Raw genomic sequence first — 20,052 nt, forward strand, 5'->3', positions numbered from 1 at the left:
CCCCCTGTGCCTCCCTAAGACACACTAATTATTCTGCCTCTTCTGTTCTACACATTCTTGTTTAAAATGATGACCGAATATAAAAACAGATCGGGAGTTGAGAGGAAAAGTCCGTGTAATTACAGAAAACTCTTCCAACACAGAAAACTTGGGTTCACATCCCAGCTCTGTGACTTTTCATGAGTTTAGACCAAGTTATTTAACCTCTGTAGACTTTCTCCTACTGCTTTCAGAGGGCCGCTGCAAGGATCAAACAGGATAAGGAATATGAAAAAGGCGATACACAGAAATGCACCAAACAACCCAGGCTACGGTTTGCCATAGAGCCTAAACAACTAGACCACTGGGTAGTATTTTAGCATTCTCTGTCTAGCTTGAAAATCTTTCAAATTGAGGACAGTTATGAGTCTATGATGTCTGAAAAGCAATGTGTGAAAGATTGTAGAGCATGGTTTTTGATCAAGGCTTTTTAAATTAATAAGTTGATAGCCACAATTCACAAATTTCACTTGTGTCCCAAGAGCATACCCAAATCCCCTTTGGGGAGTTAGCATCAGTAATACTTACGCAGATCTGCCCTCCACGTCTAGTTTGCCTGGATTGATGCCCTTTTTAGCAAGGATGGAGGAAACTTTTTCTACATCTCCCCTTTCTGCAGCTTTCATCAGTCGGTCATCATATTTATTCCAATCTGCTGCATGCTACAAAAAGAAAAAAAAAAAGTAAACATGGCCTACTCTATATACTATATCAGCAAGACTTTCTAAAGCAGGAAGGAAGAGGAGGGAAGACAATACTGCATAATGTATCATTCAATGTCGAGTCGCATCCCACATTTCCTTCTCCCTGCGATGCTGACTTCACGAGAAGAGCTTCTCCAAACACCTGATATTCAAGAAGCATTTTAAACGACGCTTTTGAGAAAGGGCATGTTTCTCACGTTCTGTTTTCTTTCCCTTCAGAGCCAAGAAAGGAAATTAATAATTGCCGAAGACGTACCCCGTGCCAGGCATGAATTACGCAAACAACCCCCATAAACTAAAATCATCATCCCCATTTCACAAATGAGAAAAGTCAAGGCTCCAGGGACATTGAAAAACATAAGGCGCCAAACCCAACCAAGACTTCTCATGACTTCCAGAATCATGTGTCCTTCTCCTACTCTCTAACTCATACTTTCAGATTTGGCTCTGGTTACCTATCTCCCAAGACCTTAGATGCAGTGGAATTCTGTACACATTTTAAAACACCTCCCTCCCCCCACCTTATTTAAAAGATACTGTTGGGAATATATTTATAAATGCAAATTAGACACACACACACAGACACACACACGTACACTGTCTCTGTCTCAACACAGAAAGCAATTCATCAAGCTTACATATTAGAATAAAAAGAAACTTCCACATAGAACAAACTTAAAAAAAAAAAAGCCTCTAAAGTATTAACTACTTTAAAATCCTAAAATAATAGGATTACAGGTGACTTTCATTTTCTCCCTTCTTTTTTACATTCAACATACAAAAAAGATTTTTTTATATTAACAAAACTCAGTACATATATTTAAGAGGAAGATTAAAGGAAATTTTTTAAATAGGAGTATGTAGCACATGATATACACCTTCATTGTATCAAGGTTATTTTCAGCTTTGGAGAAAATATATTCAAGACATTCCAAGGCCAATAACTTGGATTTTTTTCTTAGTAGGCAGAAATGTAGAACCCAGAACTAAAACATACATTATTTAAACAAGTAAGGTTTTAGCCTTTTAAAATATTATACAGTAAACCTACTGCTAAATTCTGTACTAAGCCCAGTATTATTTCCAGAACAAAGAAAGATGTACCTATTTTTCACTTAAACTTACAAACAATTCCTGTGTCCACAAATACCATAACAAATCCCTGAGGGAGAAAAAATGAATCTCTTATTTGAAGCATATCCTCTAAATGTTTCATCATTATGATTGCTTAATATCACCTATCTCCTTCAAACGGCCACACAAAATCACCAGTCTTCTAGCTAAATAAGCAATGTCTTCCTTACATACTTAAAGAAAGTGAAACTGCATATGAAATTTGAATAGGAGAAAAAGATAAATACGTTACATTTTTAACCCACTCCTGAAGTGAAATGTTTCAATGGAATCCGGTTCAAGAACCTACAGAGACTTCAGAATTGCTGCCTCTAAATCAGTTAAATTTGGAGATGAGCCCACTTCCGCCTAACTTCAAAAGCACAAATTGTCAACTCTGAGACTCGCCCTGTTTATTGGCTCAAGGTCTACACTACATTTTAGGCACCCCCTTCTTTAGCTTTAAAACAAAACAGTTTACAGACTCGAAACTGGGGAGTGGTAGTAGATGCAGGCTTAAGAGACTTTGTGTTTTCAAATGCCTAAGGGATTAAGTCACGTTTAACACACAAATACTGGCTCTAAATTGATTAGTTTATCCTTGCAGCTAAAACAATCTGTTTTATTTCCAATTAAACTTGCTGCTGGGGAAAAGAGTTATTGAAAACACTGGAAAAAATTGTAAAACCCTAAAGTAAGGCTTTTTAGGAGATAGTTAAACATGACCAAAGTCTCATATTCTCATGTGATTTTTCAGTTCCACTTCACGAAGTGCCGTTTCCATTTGGTCCACGGTCAGTTAACAGAAACACTGCTCAATTACGAAGATTCTATTATGAGCTTCTTAAATCCAGAAAAAGAAACAAGAACTTTTGTTTTCTATCATTAACCCCAGCCTACTAATCAAACAGAAAGATAGTAAACAAGGAGACCAAAATTAATAAAACAGTAGTCCACTTTAAAAGAATACCATTTGGAAAGCCTAACCAAGAATCTTTTGTTACACTGCGCTACAGGGATACCTACTCTGTTCTTAGGAGCACAAGAAAACCAACAGTTCATCATAGACAGGATTTAGTTTCTTGTCGCTAGCAGCAAACGGCTTCGCCTTGGGTTACAAATCTCTGCAGCTCACAAAGCACGCCCTCAGACAAACTCCTAACCAGTGAATCCGTCCCTCGCTTTACAAATCTTCCTGCTCTACAATCTTCATGCTGTGCTACACTTAGCTTGGATCTCTAACGATATTTTCTTCATCTTCGGGATCCTTCTCCGCCTTCATACCGCTTGAAAATTATCTTCCTTGCTGAACAGCACTTGATTGCGAGCGGCCGGAGTCAGGTACCGTAACTCCTCCTGTTTCTTATTGTTTAGACGCTGTCTTTCAAAGCTGTCCCTTTCAGGGACTCTGCTGGAAAACCTGCACAGCACTCTACATCCTGCCTCAACACTGCAACCCAGACGCTGCAGTGCATGATAAAACTGTCCACCTCCGAATCCTCCTGTAAACAAGGGGTAGACAGTCTCCCATTGGTCAGGTTCTATTTTAGATTCCATAGGCCTTGACAGCTGAGTGATAGAAAAGAGCAGCTAAGAATATACTGTAAATGCATGCTTCTCCTCTGAGTAATAAATTTCAGGTCTACTGGGGACAAATGACTCAAACACATTGTAAAACGTGCTTATTATACATCGCGTGACATCACGACAACACTGTTAAGAGACGAATTTGGTTATTCCACAAGACAACATTTGAAACCAGTTTCAGTCTTCGGATCTACCGTGAAGTTACAACAGCCTTGATAAACAGGATATAAAATTCTATTTTAAGCAAATGTGTCACACTTTAATTTAATACACAAACACATACAGAGTGACGCTTTCAAATTTTCTCCATTTTCCTTCATACCCCTGTCGGGCTTACTCTGCATACAACCAGGTTTCAATTTACAACTGCTGCCAGTCTGTCTCCTAACATGTTAAATGAGAAGAGCAAGAGGCGTTGCCAAGACATTAAATAGACTGCATCATGATGAATGCTTTCGACAAATTTTAAATTTAACTCCGTACTCTTCATGTCTAAGTTTAGCACCCTGCCTGATACAACAAGTAAATATTTTACCAGTGGAAAGTCAAATTGTCTGGATTCAGGAATTTTTAAAAAATAGATTAAAAACCTAACGAGGCAAATAGATATTGAACACTGGGCTAGACGGTAAATAAAATCTATTTGGAGACAAAGCAGACGACTCCTCTACATTCTTTATGACGTTTAACATACTTGTACCAATGTTCCTTACTTTATCAAGGAAAATAACAAACATCCACAAGTTCCAGGGTGTTGTTTACCGTGTATTACCACAAGAGCGTGACAGTTTACGCTTCCTCCAAAAAGACCAATTTGGGAAAATTGTTTCATGGGAATGTAAAACATTCCAACACAAGTGTTTATAAGAAGGAGGTAAGTGCTATACTATAGATCATGCTGCCAGTTAAAAACTGTTACGAACTAAGTCCAGGCATTGGGGTGCCTGGGTGGCTCAGTCGGTTGAGCATCCGACTTTGGCACAGGTCATGATCTCGCAGTTCGTGGGTTCGAGCCCCATGTCAGGCTGTGCTGACAGCTCAGAGCCTGGAGCCTGCTTCAGATTCTATGTCTACCTCTCTCTCTCTCTCTCTCTCTCTCTCTCTCTCTCTCTCTCTCTCTCTGACCTTCCCCTGCTTTGTGCTCTCTCTCTCTCTCAAAAATAAATTTAAAAACATTAAAAAAAATTGTTCTGAACTTAAGCAATCCATTTCCTACTAAATTTAAAATATTAGGCGCATATGCTAATTATAAAATACATAAGGTCATACTCCATAATATATTATTTTTGAAACAATTATTTTTTTCCCCAAATCGCATCAGACATCACAATGGATTCTTGGCTCGACCCTGAGACTCCACCCACTCTATTTCACCCTTCTTCAGAGGAAATCTGGGATAAAATTCAGGCCCTGTTCTTTGGTTAACAAAGCAAGCACATTCTTTCTAGAAATAGACAGCCAAGGGAAAGGAAATAAAAAGGAGGAAATCTGTAATGAGTAATAAAAGCCATATAAGGAGCTGTTCACACTAAGGCTCAGGAGATGGGATTTATGTGCTCTCCTCCACTGTGGACATCCTGAGCCTCTCCACCCTCTGTCACAACCTCCTGTTCCCACTCTCACACCCTCTTTCCCAGCTATTTCTCAGAAACTCTAAGTCCCACCATTGCTTGTCCCCCGTGCCTGCAGGTTCTTCCCTCACTTTCTCCAATGACACTTCCTCAGAGGGCTTTTCAAATCTCCAATCTAAACAACCCCAGCTTCACTCTACTCCCGCCACTACTTTTTTTTAAAGTAAGTTCTACACCCAACATGGCGCTTGAACTCACGACCTTGAGATCGAGAGCCGCATGCTCTACCGACGGAGCCAGCCATGCGCCCTTACTCCTACCATTCTTGACCTGCCCTGTTTTACTTTTCTTCGTAATAAATACCCATCAGTATCTGCCATTATATCATATGTTTATTTGTTAGCTTACTGCGTACGTCTGTTTTTGCTTTAAAAAGAATCAAAATAATCCAGGGGCAGGCTGAATTCAACAGCACATTATAAGGATCATGACCATATGGTGTCTATTGCTGAAATGCAAGGATGGTTCAACATATGAAAACTGATCAGTGTAATATACCACATCAACAGAATTAAGGATGAAAATCACATGAGCATCTCAACAGATACAGAAAAAACATTAGGCAAGATTCAAACATCTTTCATGATAAAAACTTCAACAAACTGGAAACAGAAGGAAACTACCTAAGAAGGGTCATATGTGAAAAGCACACAGCTGGGGCGCCTGGCTGGCTCAGTCGGTTAAGTGTCCGACTTCAGCTCAGGTCATGATCTCTCGGTCAGTGAGTTTGAGCCCCATATCAGGCTCTGTGCTGACAGCCCAGAGCCTGCTTTGGGTTTTCTGTCCTCCTGTCTCTCTGTCCCTCTCCCACTTTGCACGCGTGTGCATTCTCTCTCAAAATAAACATTAAAAAAATTAAAAAAGAAAGAAAATATTTCCACTTACAATAGCATCCAAAAGAATACAATAATTAAGAATAAACCTAATCAAGGAGGTGTAAAACCTGTACCCTGAAAACTATAAAACATTGCTGAAAGAAACTAGAGGAGAAACCCATATAAATGGAAAAGGCAGTTTGTGGCTTGGAAGACTTAATACTGTTAAGATAGCAATACTTCCCAGAGTGATCTACAGATTCAAACAATCCCTATCAAAATTCCAATGGCATTTTTTTTTTCTTGGCAGAAATAGAAAACTCCATCCTAAAATTCGTATTGGATCTCAGAGGCACCCAAACAGCCAAACAACCTCAAAAAAGATCAAACAGCCAAATAATCTTGAAAAAGAAAATCAAAGTTGGAGGTCTCACACTTAATGATTCGAAAACATTTTATAAAACTACGGTAATCAAAACAGCGTGGCACTGGCATAAAGACAGATATACAGACCAATGAAACAAGACCGCAAACTACTGAAATGGACCCTCACATATGTGGTCAAATGATTTTCAACAAGGGTTCTAAAGCTACTCAAAGGGGAAAGGAGAGTCTCTTCAACGAATGGTGCTAGGGAAACTGGATATACACACGCAAAAGACTGAAGTTGGATCCTTGTATCACACCATATACAAAAATGAATTTTAAATGACTAAGACCTTAAATTTAAGATCCGACCACAAAGCTCTTTTTTTTAGGGCCACCTGGGTGGCTCAGTCAGTTAAGCAGTTAAGCATCCATCTTCAGCTCAAGTCATGATCTTACCGCTTGTGAGTTCCAGCCCCGCGTCAGGCTCTGAGCTGACAGCTCAGAGCCTGGAGCCTGCTTTGGATTCTGTGTCTCCCTCTCTTTCTGCCCCTCCCCCACTCATGCTCTGTCTCAAAAATAAACATTTTCTTTAAAAAAAAAAAGCTCTTTTTTTAAAACAAAATTTATTATTTACTTATTTATTTATTTATTTATTTATTTTTGAGAGAGAGACAGAGCACAAGCAGGGGAGGGGCAGAGAGAGAGAGGGAGACACAGAATCTGAAGCTGGCTTCAGGCTCTAAGCTGTCAGCACAGAGCCTGACATGGGGCTCAAACCCATGAACAGCAAGATCATAACCTGAGTCGAAGTTGGATGCTCAACTGACTGAGCCACCCAGGTGACCCCTGACTACAAAGCTCTTAAAAGAAATTATAAGAGGGCACCTGAGTGGCTCAGTCGGTTGAGTGTCTGACTCTTGATTTCAGCTCAGGTCGTGATCTCAAGGTTGTGAGATCAAGCCCCATGTTAGGCTCCACGCTGACAGCACAGAGCCTCCTTGGGATTCCTTCTCCCTCTCTCTCTGTCCCACGCCCCCCCCACACACACACACGCACACATGCACTCTCTCTCTCTCTCTCAAAACAGATAAACTTAAAAAAAAAAAGAAAAGAAAAAAAGAAACTACAGGGAGGGAGATTCAGGACAATGGATTTGACAATGATTTCTTAGATATGAAACCAACAGCACAGGCAACAAAAGCAATAACAAATGCGATTACATTAAACTTAAAAACTTCTGTACATCAAAGGACGCAATCAATAGAGTGCAAGGGCAACCTATGGAATGGGAGAAGATTTTTGCCAATTACATATTAGATTTTTATATTTACATATTAGATACAGGGCTAATATGCACAATATATGAAGAACTCCTACAACTCAGTAACAAATAACCCAACTAAAAATGGGCAAATGACTTGAACAGACCTTTCTCTAAGGATAATACACACATGACCAACAAGCACATTAAAATGATGCTCAACACGATTAATCATTAGAGAAATGCAAATCAAAATCATCATAAGGTATCACTTCATATTCATTAGAATGACTACTATCAAAAAAAACAGGAAAGAGTAAGTGTTAGCAAGGATGTGGAGAAAATGGAACCTTTATGTGCTGTTGGTGGGAATGAAAAATGGTATAGCCGCCATGGAAAACAGGATAGCGTTTCCTCAAAACATTAAAAACAGAGCCACTATATGATTCGACAGTCCCTACTCAGGGTATCTATGAGAAAGAATTGAAAGCAGGATCTCAAAGAGGTATCTGTACACCCTGTTCACAGCAAGTATTCACAATAGCCAAGATGTGGAAGTAACACAAATGTCCATGGATGGATGGATGAACAAAATGTGGTGTATACGTACAATGGAATATTATTCAACCATAAAACAGAAGGAAATTCTGTCACATGCTACAACATGGACGAATCTGGAGGACATTCTGCTCCGTGACGTAGACCAGTCCCCAAAAGACAAACGCCGTACGCTTCCACGTACATGAGGTATCTGGAACAGTCGGATCACAGAAACAGAGAGTAAAATGGTGGTTACCAGGGGCTGGAGGAAGAGGGAAGTGGGGAGTTATTGTTTAATGGGTATAGCTTTTCAGATGTGCAAGATGAAAACATGCTGGTGATCAGCCGCACAACAACGCGACTCTACTTAACGAGTGAACTATACACTTAAAAGCAGTTAAGACAGTAAATTGTATGTGTTTTTTACCACAATTAAAAATACAATAAATGAAAGAAATGCAATCTCTCACAGTTTCATTGTGATTAATAATTAAAAAAAAAACAAGACGGTGAGGATACGGATGAGACAAGATTAACTATAGGCTAATAATTGTTCAAGCCAAGTTATAGGTTCATGAGCATTCACCATACTAAACTATTCTCTCAGCTTCTGTGTATTTCGCACACTTTTGATACTTGGTCCAAGAAGTCTGGTTGGCGTATAAATTGTAAACTATTTTACATGCTTATCACCAAGGCCCTTCACGGGCTCACTAATATGGCAGGAAACGAAGCATATCCTTTCTACTCAGTCCTCCCCGGATTAAAATCAAGCTGTTAACATTTCAACATATTTTGGTGAGTCCATAGTCATATGCTATCAAGATAAGCCCTGTGATATCAAACAAAAGCATTCTAAAACATTTTTTAATTTTCTAAATTTTATTTATTTATGAGAGACAGAGACAGCATGAGTGGGGGAGGGGCAAAGACAGAGGGGGACACAGTATCCGAAGGAGGCTCCAGGCTCTGAGCTGCAACACAGAACCCAATGGGGGGCTCAAACTCACAAACCATGAGATCATGACCTGAGCCAAAGTCAGACGCTTAACAGACTGAGCCACCCAGGTGTCCCAATGCTCAAACAAAAGCATTCTCAAAAGAAACCGTTAAGTTTCTTAAGGAGCACTAATGTTTATTGTATATCATAACAAACATCCTTCTAAAGTCAGGGACTGCATTCATTTGAAATAAAGATATTCATCAAACTCAGAATGCAGCAAGCCCAACTTTGTATGGTAAATGTTAAAATACAACTGTTTCTAGAGAACAAATAGATCACTCTAACACAAGTAGTTATTTCGCTTTCTAGACCTAACAGGATGATAATGTTAAACTCTAAATCAGCATAAAGGAAGTCACTTGAAAGTTTTTTGACAGTGACTCCCTCATATTAACATCAATTGCAAATTCATATCTTTTTTGGAAATTATGAGATGTTTAAAAATTTTATGAAAGTAATGCATATGCAGTGTAGCAAAGTTATAATACATTTCAGTTTGTATGTTAAAATAAAAGGTATAATTCTACCATGAAGAAAGACCATTATCAAAAATGTTGTATACAAACCTCTAATCTCTTTTCTGTTAAAAGATCTAATCAAGATTTCTTTTTTTTTTTTTTTTTAATTTTTAACATTTATTTATTTTTGAGAGACAGAGAGAGACAGAGTGCGAGCAGAGGAGGGGCAGAGAGAGAGGGAGGCACAGAATCTGAATCAGGCTCCAGGCTCTGAGCTGCCAGCAGAGAGCCCAACACGGGGCTCGAACCCACCAATCGTGTGATCGTGACTTAAGCCCAAGTCAGACGCTTAACCGACTGAGCCACCCAGACACCCTAAATCAAGATTGTTTTTAAACCTACATGAGTCCAACGGTTGCCTCATTTACTCAATATTTAGGATAGAAGGTCTCCTGAGAAGAAATATATAGATGCAAATAAATAAGGAGACTTTAAAATATATGCAAACCCACATAAAATACTTACATTTAAGAGGTAGACTCAACAGAATACAGCTAAAATGACTGATGACAAGTTTTAACCTACAGGCAATTTTTTGTTTATTATTCTAAAGAGAAATATACAGGATGACAGCAAAACGTTCATGGGAAACTGCTTAAAACAAAGGAGCTAAAATATTTAACTATTTAATAAAAATATCTAACAGATCTTAATAATTTTGGTGCCATGGACCCCTTTAAGAATCTGGTGAAAGCAATGGATCCTGCTTTAAAAATTATATACCAGCACGTATTCAGAAAAATTTACATTTGTTTTCAGAGACTTCACCGATCTCCCTACAAATATGGAGTCCATGAACCCCAAAATAAAAAAAAATGCTTAACATGGATAAAGAGAAGCAGCAAGAGAATTTTGTTTTTTTATGCAAGGTTTATAAAACAAGTACTGAAAAACTGCCAGACGACTGGATAAGGTAGTTGTTCAGTAAAAACTTACTGAGCATCTATGTATAAACGGATACAAATACTTCCCTCAACTCTCAAATATGTATGATCATTTATGTATCATGCTACACGCTGGGTGTCAGGTAGACCATGGGGAGAAAAACAGACAGGAAGCCTGGTCTCAGGCAATTCAGAGAGTAAAATCCAGTAGTCGCTTTCTTCTTGATCTCACACTATAAAAAGACAGATTTGTATGTAAACATGCATGTAATCATAATACACTGTGCTAATACCATAATAGTTGTGTGTGAGGTACAGTGGTAGTTCAAAAGAGAAAAATCAGAAAGGTTTTATAGAAAATAATAACGAAACCATCTACTGAAGGATGAGTAGAAAGTCACCAGGATGAAAACAGCACCACAGGGGCACCTGGGTGGCTCAGTGAGCTAAGCGGCCAACTTTTGGCTTCCGCTCAGGTCATGATCTCGCAGTTTGTGGGTTCGGGCCCCTGTCAGGCTCCGCACCAACAGCGCAAGACCTGCTGGGATTCTCTCTCTCTCTCTCTGTCTCTCTCTCTCTCTGCCCCTCCCCTGCTCATGCTCATTCTCTCTCCCTCTCAAAAATAATAAAACATGTTTATTAAAAAAAATAGAAATTAAACAAAACAGCACTGCAAATTAGGAAAATACCAACACAACTTGGAGCCTCATAGTTTACAAAGTATGGTACTTCATAGTCATGATTGTCAATTGGAATCCATCCACCATGACTTACATACGCACCTGTGACCCAAGTTTCCCTAAGCTCCAGGCCCACGTATTTAAATATCTTCCTAAAGCTCTTCTTCAGTTTCTTAAAAGCACCTCCATGTCCCAAACTAAAAACACGTTCTTCCTCCTGAAACCTGACCCCATTCCAAGTTATACGTACACAGCAAATGATGTGTCTAGTTGATCTATCTAGCTGTACAAAAGAGAAACCTAGAAATCAGTCTTGACACCTTCCTCTCTTTGGTCCTCCATCACCAAGTCCTGGTGGATTTCTCTCCCCCCATTATTGCTCAAATCCCACTGCTCATCTCCGTGTCCGTCAATGTTACCCTACTTTAAGTTAGCAGCATCCCTCACCAGGATGACCGCATTGAGCAACGAACAGTCCGGCCATATTCATTCCAACCCTTCCCTGTGTTCTCCACACTGTAGCCGGAGAGGTTTTCCCAAAATGTAAACCTCGTCATACCACCACCACTATCGCTCCCTTGCGTATACCCTGTCCCGCCCACTTAAAATCCTTCGGTACCTTTCTATTCTCGCAGGATAAAGAGAAAATTCCTTAATGGAATCGACAAATCCCTGAACGGTGTTACCCTTACAACCTACTCAGCTTCATCACATGAAACATTAACACTGTTTCTCATGTTATATATGCAGATATTGAGTCACTAGGAGATTACGGAATTTTGTCCACTATAATTAGTTGCAGAATGATCAGAGAATCCTATTATTATGACTTCTTGTCCGGAGCTTTCCACTAATTAAGCTATTTCCATTTCTCTAATCATCTGAAAATAAATCTTTGATGTAAAAATATGTAAGTGTGCTTTTAAAATTTAAATATAAGCTTAGATATCCTTTATAGTAAAAAAGGATGAAAGTTTCCACATTTGGATACCTTACTTTTACAAAGCACCAACCACAGGTCATGCGTGGCACCGGGGACACAGCAGTGAATAAACCACTTGAAGTCTCTCTTTTTTAAAAAAAACCACTTTATTGAAGTATGACTGACATATAAAAAGCTGTATATATTTAATGCATAAACTCAATGAGTTTGAGGAAAGTATACACCCATTAAACCATCACCACCATCAAGGCCATAAACTATCAGAGTGCTTCTAATTGAATTTAATGTTCTAATGGGATAAGATAAACAATGAAGGAAAACAAGAAAGTGTCAGGTAAGAATGGGAAAGGAGATGTTGATGGAATGCTGGGGATAGATTCAAGGAGACAGACTGGGTAACCTCAAAGTTCTGGGAAGGTGATACTGATGATGGGATCTGGATGAAAAGGAACAGCCAGACTGTGAGAATTTCTGTTTCAGATGGAGGGGACAACTACTGAAAGGAGCTTAGCATGTTTGAAAGAAGTATAGTTGACATATGATGAGTAAGAAGGATCACAGAATGAGATGAGAGTACAGGGGAAGGCAGGTACCACCAGTTGTCAAACGTGGGATTCCCCAGCTGTGTCATAAACATCTTTCAAAAGTGATTTCTTTGAAGACTACAGCAATTCTTTTTCATAGGGTTCTTTTGGCCACTTTAGGATCAAGTCTAAAAACATAAATCAAATAAATCATCCTAACGTACTATTTTTTTCACTTCAAGAATTTATCTTTAAAATAACCAGCTGAATCTCAACTTGCCTTGAAATGTAAGATTCGCCAATTATATTAATATAATAGATATTATAATCTACCTCACCCACATCAGACCTAGAAACCTGAACAACCTTTACAATGAACTACACTAAAAAAAAATCCACCATAGAAGAAAGACAGCACCCCCCAAAATAGGATTTCATAATCATATTCATAAGATAAGACTCTTCAAATAAAAAGAACACAGAGGCAACTAAATAAAGCCTTCTCCAAGGGGGTTAAAATCCTAAATAAAAACTAAACAACATGTACATTTGGGCAAAACGCCCTGAATATCTGACTGAAACGAAGCACAGGTACTGATAAGACTCTACAATTGCCCACATTCCCCAATAACTAAATCCAAGACAAGCTCCGACACAACTGAAAACTGAGCGAGTAGCAGAAGGCAAGGCTCATGGAGCATAAACATTCCTTGCAGATTAGGCTGCACAATTAAGAACTGTTCTACAGTTCATTGGATTGATGATAATTAGAAATATTTCCCCCATTCCATGTAGTCAAAAGGTTATTTATTCCCCCCTCTTACATAACAGCAAATTAGAGCTTACATAATCGAAAAGGCAAAGAAGAATGCTAAAATAAACCAGAAAAACAAGAGCTGTACATCCTGTTTCTTTCTCCCTGACCCCCGACTCTCTTCCCTTTTTCATTTTGCCTTATCCTTATTTAATTATGCCCCATCCACTTCCCTTTACCTCTCGACCCTTCCACTGTACGATCTGAAAGTATGTAGTTATGGCTCAATGAAACAAATAGAGGAAAGGGAAAGTTATATGCCATCGATTATTTTTCTGACCAAGACAATAACAAGCTAAATCCTTCTTTAATGGAATTTCACTCCATAAAAATAACATGGACAAAAAAGATAACAATAATAATTATTATTATTACTATTTAAATAATAAATCTAGCATCTTCAGGACTGACAGTGGCTATGAAATCTGAAAAAAAAAAAAGAAAAGAAAAAGAAAAAGAAAAAGAAAAAGAAAAAGAATGAAAGAAGTGGAGTCAGAAAGACTCCGAAAGCACTGCTTTGCAGATAAGATTTCCTAACTACCTGGTTTGAGTCTATTGTAGTCAGTTGTATAAATACCCCTCCCTATCACAGGTGTTCCTTAACAAATTCCTATAACTAGTTCCTGTAACAAATGTTCCTTTATTAAAACTGGCTAGGCACCCAAAAGAGTTTATGAAAAATACAGATAGGAAATCACCTCTCCAATTTTAATAAGCATTATTTGTTTTGTAGTATCACTTATTTCACCTTTCCTCACTAGAAGAAGCTTTACATTCCAAAGTAACTATATAAATGGATCTTTAACACATTTATAGTTAAATGTAACTATAAACATTACATTATGATATTACAATGTTTATCATACAAGAATAGAGCTCCCAGGCTATAGAAGGAAGATTTAAGATAGTAAGCAACTGGTTATTCAGGAAGAATAAACTTTGTCCCTAGAAAATTTTATAGAAAAATGTATTCAAATTAGTTCTTTGAATGCCTATAAGCCACGAGTGAAATTGTTTAAATATGAAGGTTAAAAACTGAGGAAGGTCTATATGCCTCCTATCCCACCCTACACACACCAATGACCAAAGAAGTACTTCTGGTAAGTTTTAACAAACATTTTTGCCAGTCTGATATATATTTATATCTCAAAATGGGACAGATTTAGGAAGCATTCTATGTTTATTCCTAACAAAGTAAAGAGCAAAACAGATATACTTACAGAAAAGCCTCTGATGGGGTTTGACCACAATGAAAAATAAGATATTTTTGTTCCTTTGGTTTTCTATTTTTTCTTGGCTTTGCAAGGAAACATTAGCCAAACAAAAATATGTTTGCAAAAGACTTTTCTAGAATTAAACTGATACAAACCTTATACTACTGGTCAGTATTGTTTAAATTTTAAATGGGAAATATAAACACACAGAGGGTTACAGGAATACGTATGTTTTTGTAAACACATTAGAAGGTAATCGCTTTTCTTTTTATTTATTGAATGAATCCCATAGTTCTACACAAAAGTATAACTCTTCCTACGCTGGTATTTTACATAGGATATCCTTCGAGTCTTAATATACGTCTCCCATATTAAAAAAAAAAATACATACCCAAGGTAATAAGGAGAAAGAATAAATACTCTCATGATATTTAGGTCTATAATAAAAAGCACAATATTTAACATAAAGATTCAATTTCAAAACTGTTTAAGAAAATCTTCCAAGTGCTCTCTATATAGGTAATTGTTAAACTTTAAGGAACTCTTCAGGTCAATATTGCTATTTCTACTTTCCAAATGGGGCATACAGAAACTAAGCAATTTATAGTCGTGCTGGATTGTGCAGTCACCAATAATTTCTTTCATTCCTATAAGCCCATCCGTTTGCCATGTGACTTTGCCACGCTTCCCATCAAGAGATGGCATTTATTTCTTCATCCCTTGAATCTGAGCGGGACTTGTAACTTATTTTGACAAACAGAATGTGGCTTGTGAGACTTCTGAATCTAGGTCTCAAGGGATCTGGTCCTGGCATACTGCGGGCAGAATGAACAAGCTGGCCTCCTGGCGCCCCAGAGATCTCGGGACAGAAAGATCCCGATTGCCCAATCATGCCAGGTAGCCGTGCTGGCTAGCATAATATGCCAGACGTTATCAGTGTGGCCATCTCCAACCAAGCAACCCCTAGAGGAGCTTCTAGATGACAGAAGCCACATGAGTAAGACCAGCGGAACAACCATGCAACAGAGCCCAGCTCAAACTGTTGACCCATGAAGTCAGCAGCAAATAAAATGGCTGTTGTTTTAAGCCACTAAATTTAAACCCAGGACTGTCTGGGCCCAGGGCCTAGACTCTCTTCACTAACTAAAGCTGCCATCTACTCTTTGGTTTGTAAAAAAAAGCACATCTTATAGTCGAATTCAATTTTATGGATATTCTACAAGAGCAATCAAATGAGAATTAAAATAGCTGGCAGAATGGTTCAGATGGCCTCTACTTCTTGGGCATCTATTGTGCTTGTATGTGTAAGTTTAGTTGTTAATATTAGTGAAATAATGTAAAGAACTAGGGAACTGATCAGAAATACAATTATTAGTGTGTGGTTATGGAAGTGTAGGAGCTCCTCTATAATAGGAGACGTAGCATCTTGAAAACCTAGCTGGAAAGGATATGCCATACAAATATAAAGCGTTTAAACCTATAATTTAACTTTGACAAAGTTATGTAATTTTTTACTAATGCTTCTTTATTGAGAAAGACATAGTGGTTATGGTATTGGCTTGAAACGAGTTTTTAAGAGGGTTCGATTCCTTCCTTTCTTATTTTAGGGATACGTAAGTTGGCTCCTCAAATGTATGGTTTGGAGGAGGGCATTCATGTAGTCATTCGAGATTAGTTGTAGTTCACTCTACTATAGCTACTTCTCGTTTGGATGCAAAGGCTTCTCAGACTATGAAGACCATTAACGTAACTGCTGTTAATGAGATGAAACAGCCTATTGAGGAATTTGTGTTTCAAGTTGTATGTGCATCTGGGTAATCAGAATAACGTCGAGGCATTCATTCCAGATAAACCTAGGAAGTGCTGAGGGACAAATGTTATGTTGACGCCCACGAACATAATTGTGAAGTGAATTTTTGCCCGAGTATTATCGAGAGTATGCCCTGAGAATGGGGGGAATCAATGGACGAAGCCTCCTATAATAGCGAATACTGCCCTTATTGACAAGACACAGTGGAAGTGGGCTACCACATAGTACGTATTGTGAAGGACAATGTCTAATGAAGAGTTTGCTAGTACCATGCCCGTTAGACCCCCTATGGTAAATAAGAAAATAAAGCCCAAGGCTCATAGTATGGCAGGGGATCACTTAATATTTCCTCCATGAAGGGCAGCAAGTCAACTAAATACTTTTACCCCAGTAGGAATGGCGAGAATTATAGTGGCTGATGTAAAATATGCTTGTGTGTCGACATCCATTCCCACAGTAAACATATGGTGGGCTCATACAATAAAGCCCAGAAAGCCAATGGATATTATTGCCAAGACTATTCCCATATAGCCAAAGGGCTCCTTTTTACCCGAATAGTAAGTGACGATATGTGAGATTATTCCGAATCCCGGTAAAATTAGAATATAAACTTCTGGGTGGCCAAAGAATCAGAATAAGTGTTGATATAAAAGAGGATCTCCTCCTCCGGCAGGATCGAAAAATGTAGTATTTAGATTTTGATCTGTCAGTAGCATAGTAATCCCTGCTGCTAGAACTGGCAGTGATAGGAGCAGTAGGACAGCAGTAATTAGAACTGATCAGACAAATAGGGGTGTTTGATATTGAGATAGGGCAGGAGGTTTTATATTAATAATACTGGTGATGAAATTAACGGCGCCCAAGATTGAAGAGACACCTACAAGATGTAGGGAAAAGATAGTTAGATCTACGGATGCTCCCGCGTGGGCTAAATTACCAGCTAGAGGGGGGTATACGGTCCATCCAGTCCCCGCCCCAGCTTCTACCACAGAGGAAGTGAGTAAAAGTAGGAAGGATGGAGGCAGAAGTCAGAAATTTATATTATTTATCCGAGGGAATGCCATGTCGGGTGCCCCAATTATTAATGGTACCAATCAGTTTCCGAATCCTCCAATCATAATGGGTATCACCATAAAGAAAATTATTTACAAAGGCATGGGCAGTGACAACCACATTATAAATCTGGTCATCTCCTAATCATGTACTAGGTTGGCCAAGTTCGGCTCGGATTAGGAGACAGAGGGCAGTCCCTACCATACCGGCTCAGACACCGAATAGAAGGTAAAGAGTGCCAAGAGCTTTATGATTAGTTGAAAATAAAAAAGGGGATGAGTTAGGCACACTAATATTACATTTTTACCATCTTAAAAGAAAATAGGTACATTGAAATCTGTAATTATAATAGTATGAAAATCATAAAATTTTGTGGAAGAAGTACTTTCTATTCCCAAAGATGCACAAGTATTCATTTTAAACAACCAGCATTCATATGCATTTTATCGGCAAAACCTGAACTCTATTAAGCGATCTAAAAGAAAAGCTGAATGGCTATGCAATAAAAATTAATAAGCCGTTAATTTTTATAAATCTAATAAAATTTAAATAATACTTTAATAATATTGCTACTGTAGTGTTTAATGAGCATACATTCATCCTCAGATGAAGACGCTGCAGTAGAAGTAAACCATGACAAAGCAAAAATCACAAGCTTCTTTTCCATGCATTCTTTAAGGGTTGGTTGGCAAACATTTTCTGTGTAAACCAGATGGTAAACACGTTAGGATTTGCAGGCCATGCAGTCTCTGTTGTAACTATTCAACTTTGCCCTTATGGGATGAAAATAGCCATAGACAACATATAGAGAATAACCATGGCCATGTTCCAATAAAACTTTATTTATAAAAACAGGCAGTAGGCCACAGTTTGCCAAACCCCGTTTTAGGTGCTCAGTTATCTTCGGCCAAAATATACGGCGTTTATTAGCTACGATCAAGCTAATTTGTTGGTGCTCTACCATGAGACCTATGAGAGAATACTCTCTGTGTTCATATTCTCCTATCTGCAAAATAGCACTATGTGTATATGAAGGGCAATTCTTTATCACCTTGGCTCAGCTATGGTGCCCAGTTGTTTTGACAAACATGAATCCAGACAATACCAGGAAGGACTCTGTAGATGTGACTGACATCTAAAATACGTTGACTTGAGGTAAAGAGATTACCCTTAATATTGTGGATAGGCCTCTTCTAATCATTTTAAGACCCTAAGAGCAAAAACTGAAGATTCCCTGACAAGAAGCAATTCTGTCTCATGACTATAAGCACAGAAATCGTGCCTGAGCTCCTAGCCTGTGAGCCTGCCTTATAAATTTCAGATTTTCTAGCCCCCACAATTATATAAGCCAATTCCTTAAAGTAAATTAATTTATCTCTCTCATAGTTATAGATATCTATATATTTCCTATTAGTTCTAGTTCTCTGGAGAGTCCATACAGTATAGTATAGTAAGGTAATATGCCATTAAGTTTAAAATACACACACACACACACACACACACACACACACACACACACACTATTCTGATTTTTCATGCATCATCCAAAACTACATGAGAAAGTTATGGTAGACTGTATTATTTGAGACTAGCCATTCCCCTGCTTCCTTGCAAGATTATTATACACACACACATATGTTTAGGTATCTCTCTGTATGTAGACATGTGACCTGTGTATCATCTCATAGGGAAAGAATAGCCATCCCTAGGTCACTGATTTGGGGATCACCCATGAGATATGATTTGGCCAACAGAACATGAACAGATGGGATATACATCGCATCTAAGCAAAACCTTGAAGCAGCCGTCCAAGTTTGTGCCAGTCTTGGCTTCAGTCAAGAGACTATCATATCTCATATAAGGGCTTTTCCTTTAGCCTGGGGTCTGGAGGGGAGCCACAGGCTGTTTCGACAGAGCTGACCCATAGTCTATAACATAGGTTAGGAAATATAAGTTTGTTATTTTGAGAAGCCACTGCAATTTGAAGGTAATTACTACCATAAAGCTGAACACTGCAGAAACTGGTACCAGAGGCAGGTGCTACACCTTAACAACCACTGTCACAAATAATAATAAAAGTATGTGATGTAGGCTTTAAAGCTGGGTGATGGAGAGCCAGGAAATGGTTAGTGGAGGTTGGAAAGACAGCCAACCACATAATGTAGCAGTAAATAAAATTGTTGACATGTGAAAAATGAGATAACTTGGTGAAAGGACTGGACTTGCTACTGATGTCCAAAGTGAGAGGGGGACAGTCTAGTGGGACTGAGTCCTTAACCTGTGGGGTCTGAGCTAAGTCTAGGTAGTCAGTGTCAGGATTAAGTTAAACCGTAGGACACCCAGTTGGTTCTCACAGAGAATCAGGGAACAGCCTGGTATGGAAACACACACACACACACACACACACACGCACTTGGGAGTACAAAAGAAGCATTCAGCGGACAGTGAGTAAAGGAAACAAGTGTTTTCCTTTCACCCAGCAAATCCTTTCAATGAAACAAAATGGCTCGGAGGGGGACTCCCCACAGGAAGAGCCTAAGGATGTGGTCC

The 20,052-nt window shown here is 38.6% G+C and overlaps 1 protein-coding gene and 1 pseudogene across 2 annotated transcripts in view; both read right to left on the reverse strand.

Annotated features, from left to right (window-relative positions):
* Positions 1-20,052, reverse strand: part of UACA (uveal autoantigen with coiled-coil domains and ankyrin repeats) — a 94,137-nt gene that overhangs the window by 43,432 nt on the left and 30,653 nt on the right. The window contains exons 1-2 of one of the 2 annotated variants that reach the window (XM_049613815.1): positions 2,883-3,625; positions 568-701 (exon numbers count right to left, since the gene is read on the reverse strand). In XM_049613815.1, coding sequence (XP_049469772.1) covers positions 568-701; positions 2,883-2,921 — 173 coding nt within the window. In that variant the 5' untranslated portion in view covers positions 2,922-3,625. Of the gene's footprint in view, positions 1-567; positions 702-2,882; positions 3,626-20,052 lie in introns of those variants that run through there. The other variant, XM_049613814.1, reaches the window with a different exon arrangement.
* Positions 15,895-17,898, reverse strand: LOC125910107 (cytochrome c oxidase subunit 1-like; annotated as a pseudogene).

The sequence above is a fragment of the Panthera uncia genome, assembly GCF_023721935.1.
Source record: "Panthera uncia isolate 11264 chromosome B3 unlocalized genomic scaffold, Puncia_PCG_1.0 HiC_scaffold_1, whole genome shotgun sequence".
Lineage (NCBI taxonomy): Eukaryota > Metazoa > Chordata > Mammalia > Carnivora > Felidae > Panthera > Panthera uncia.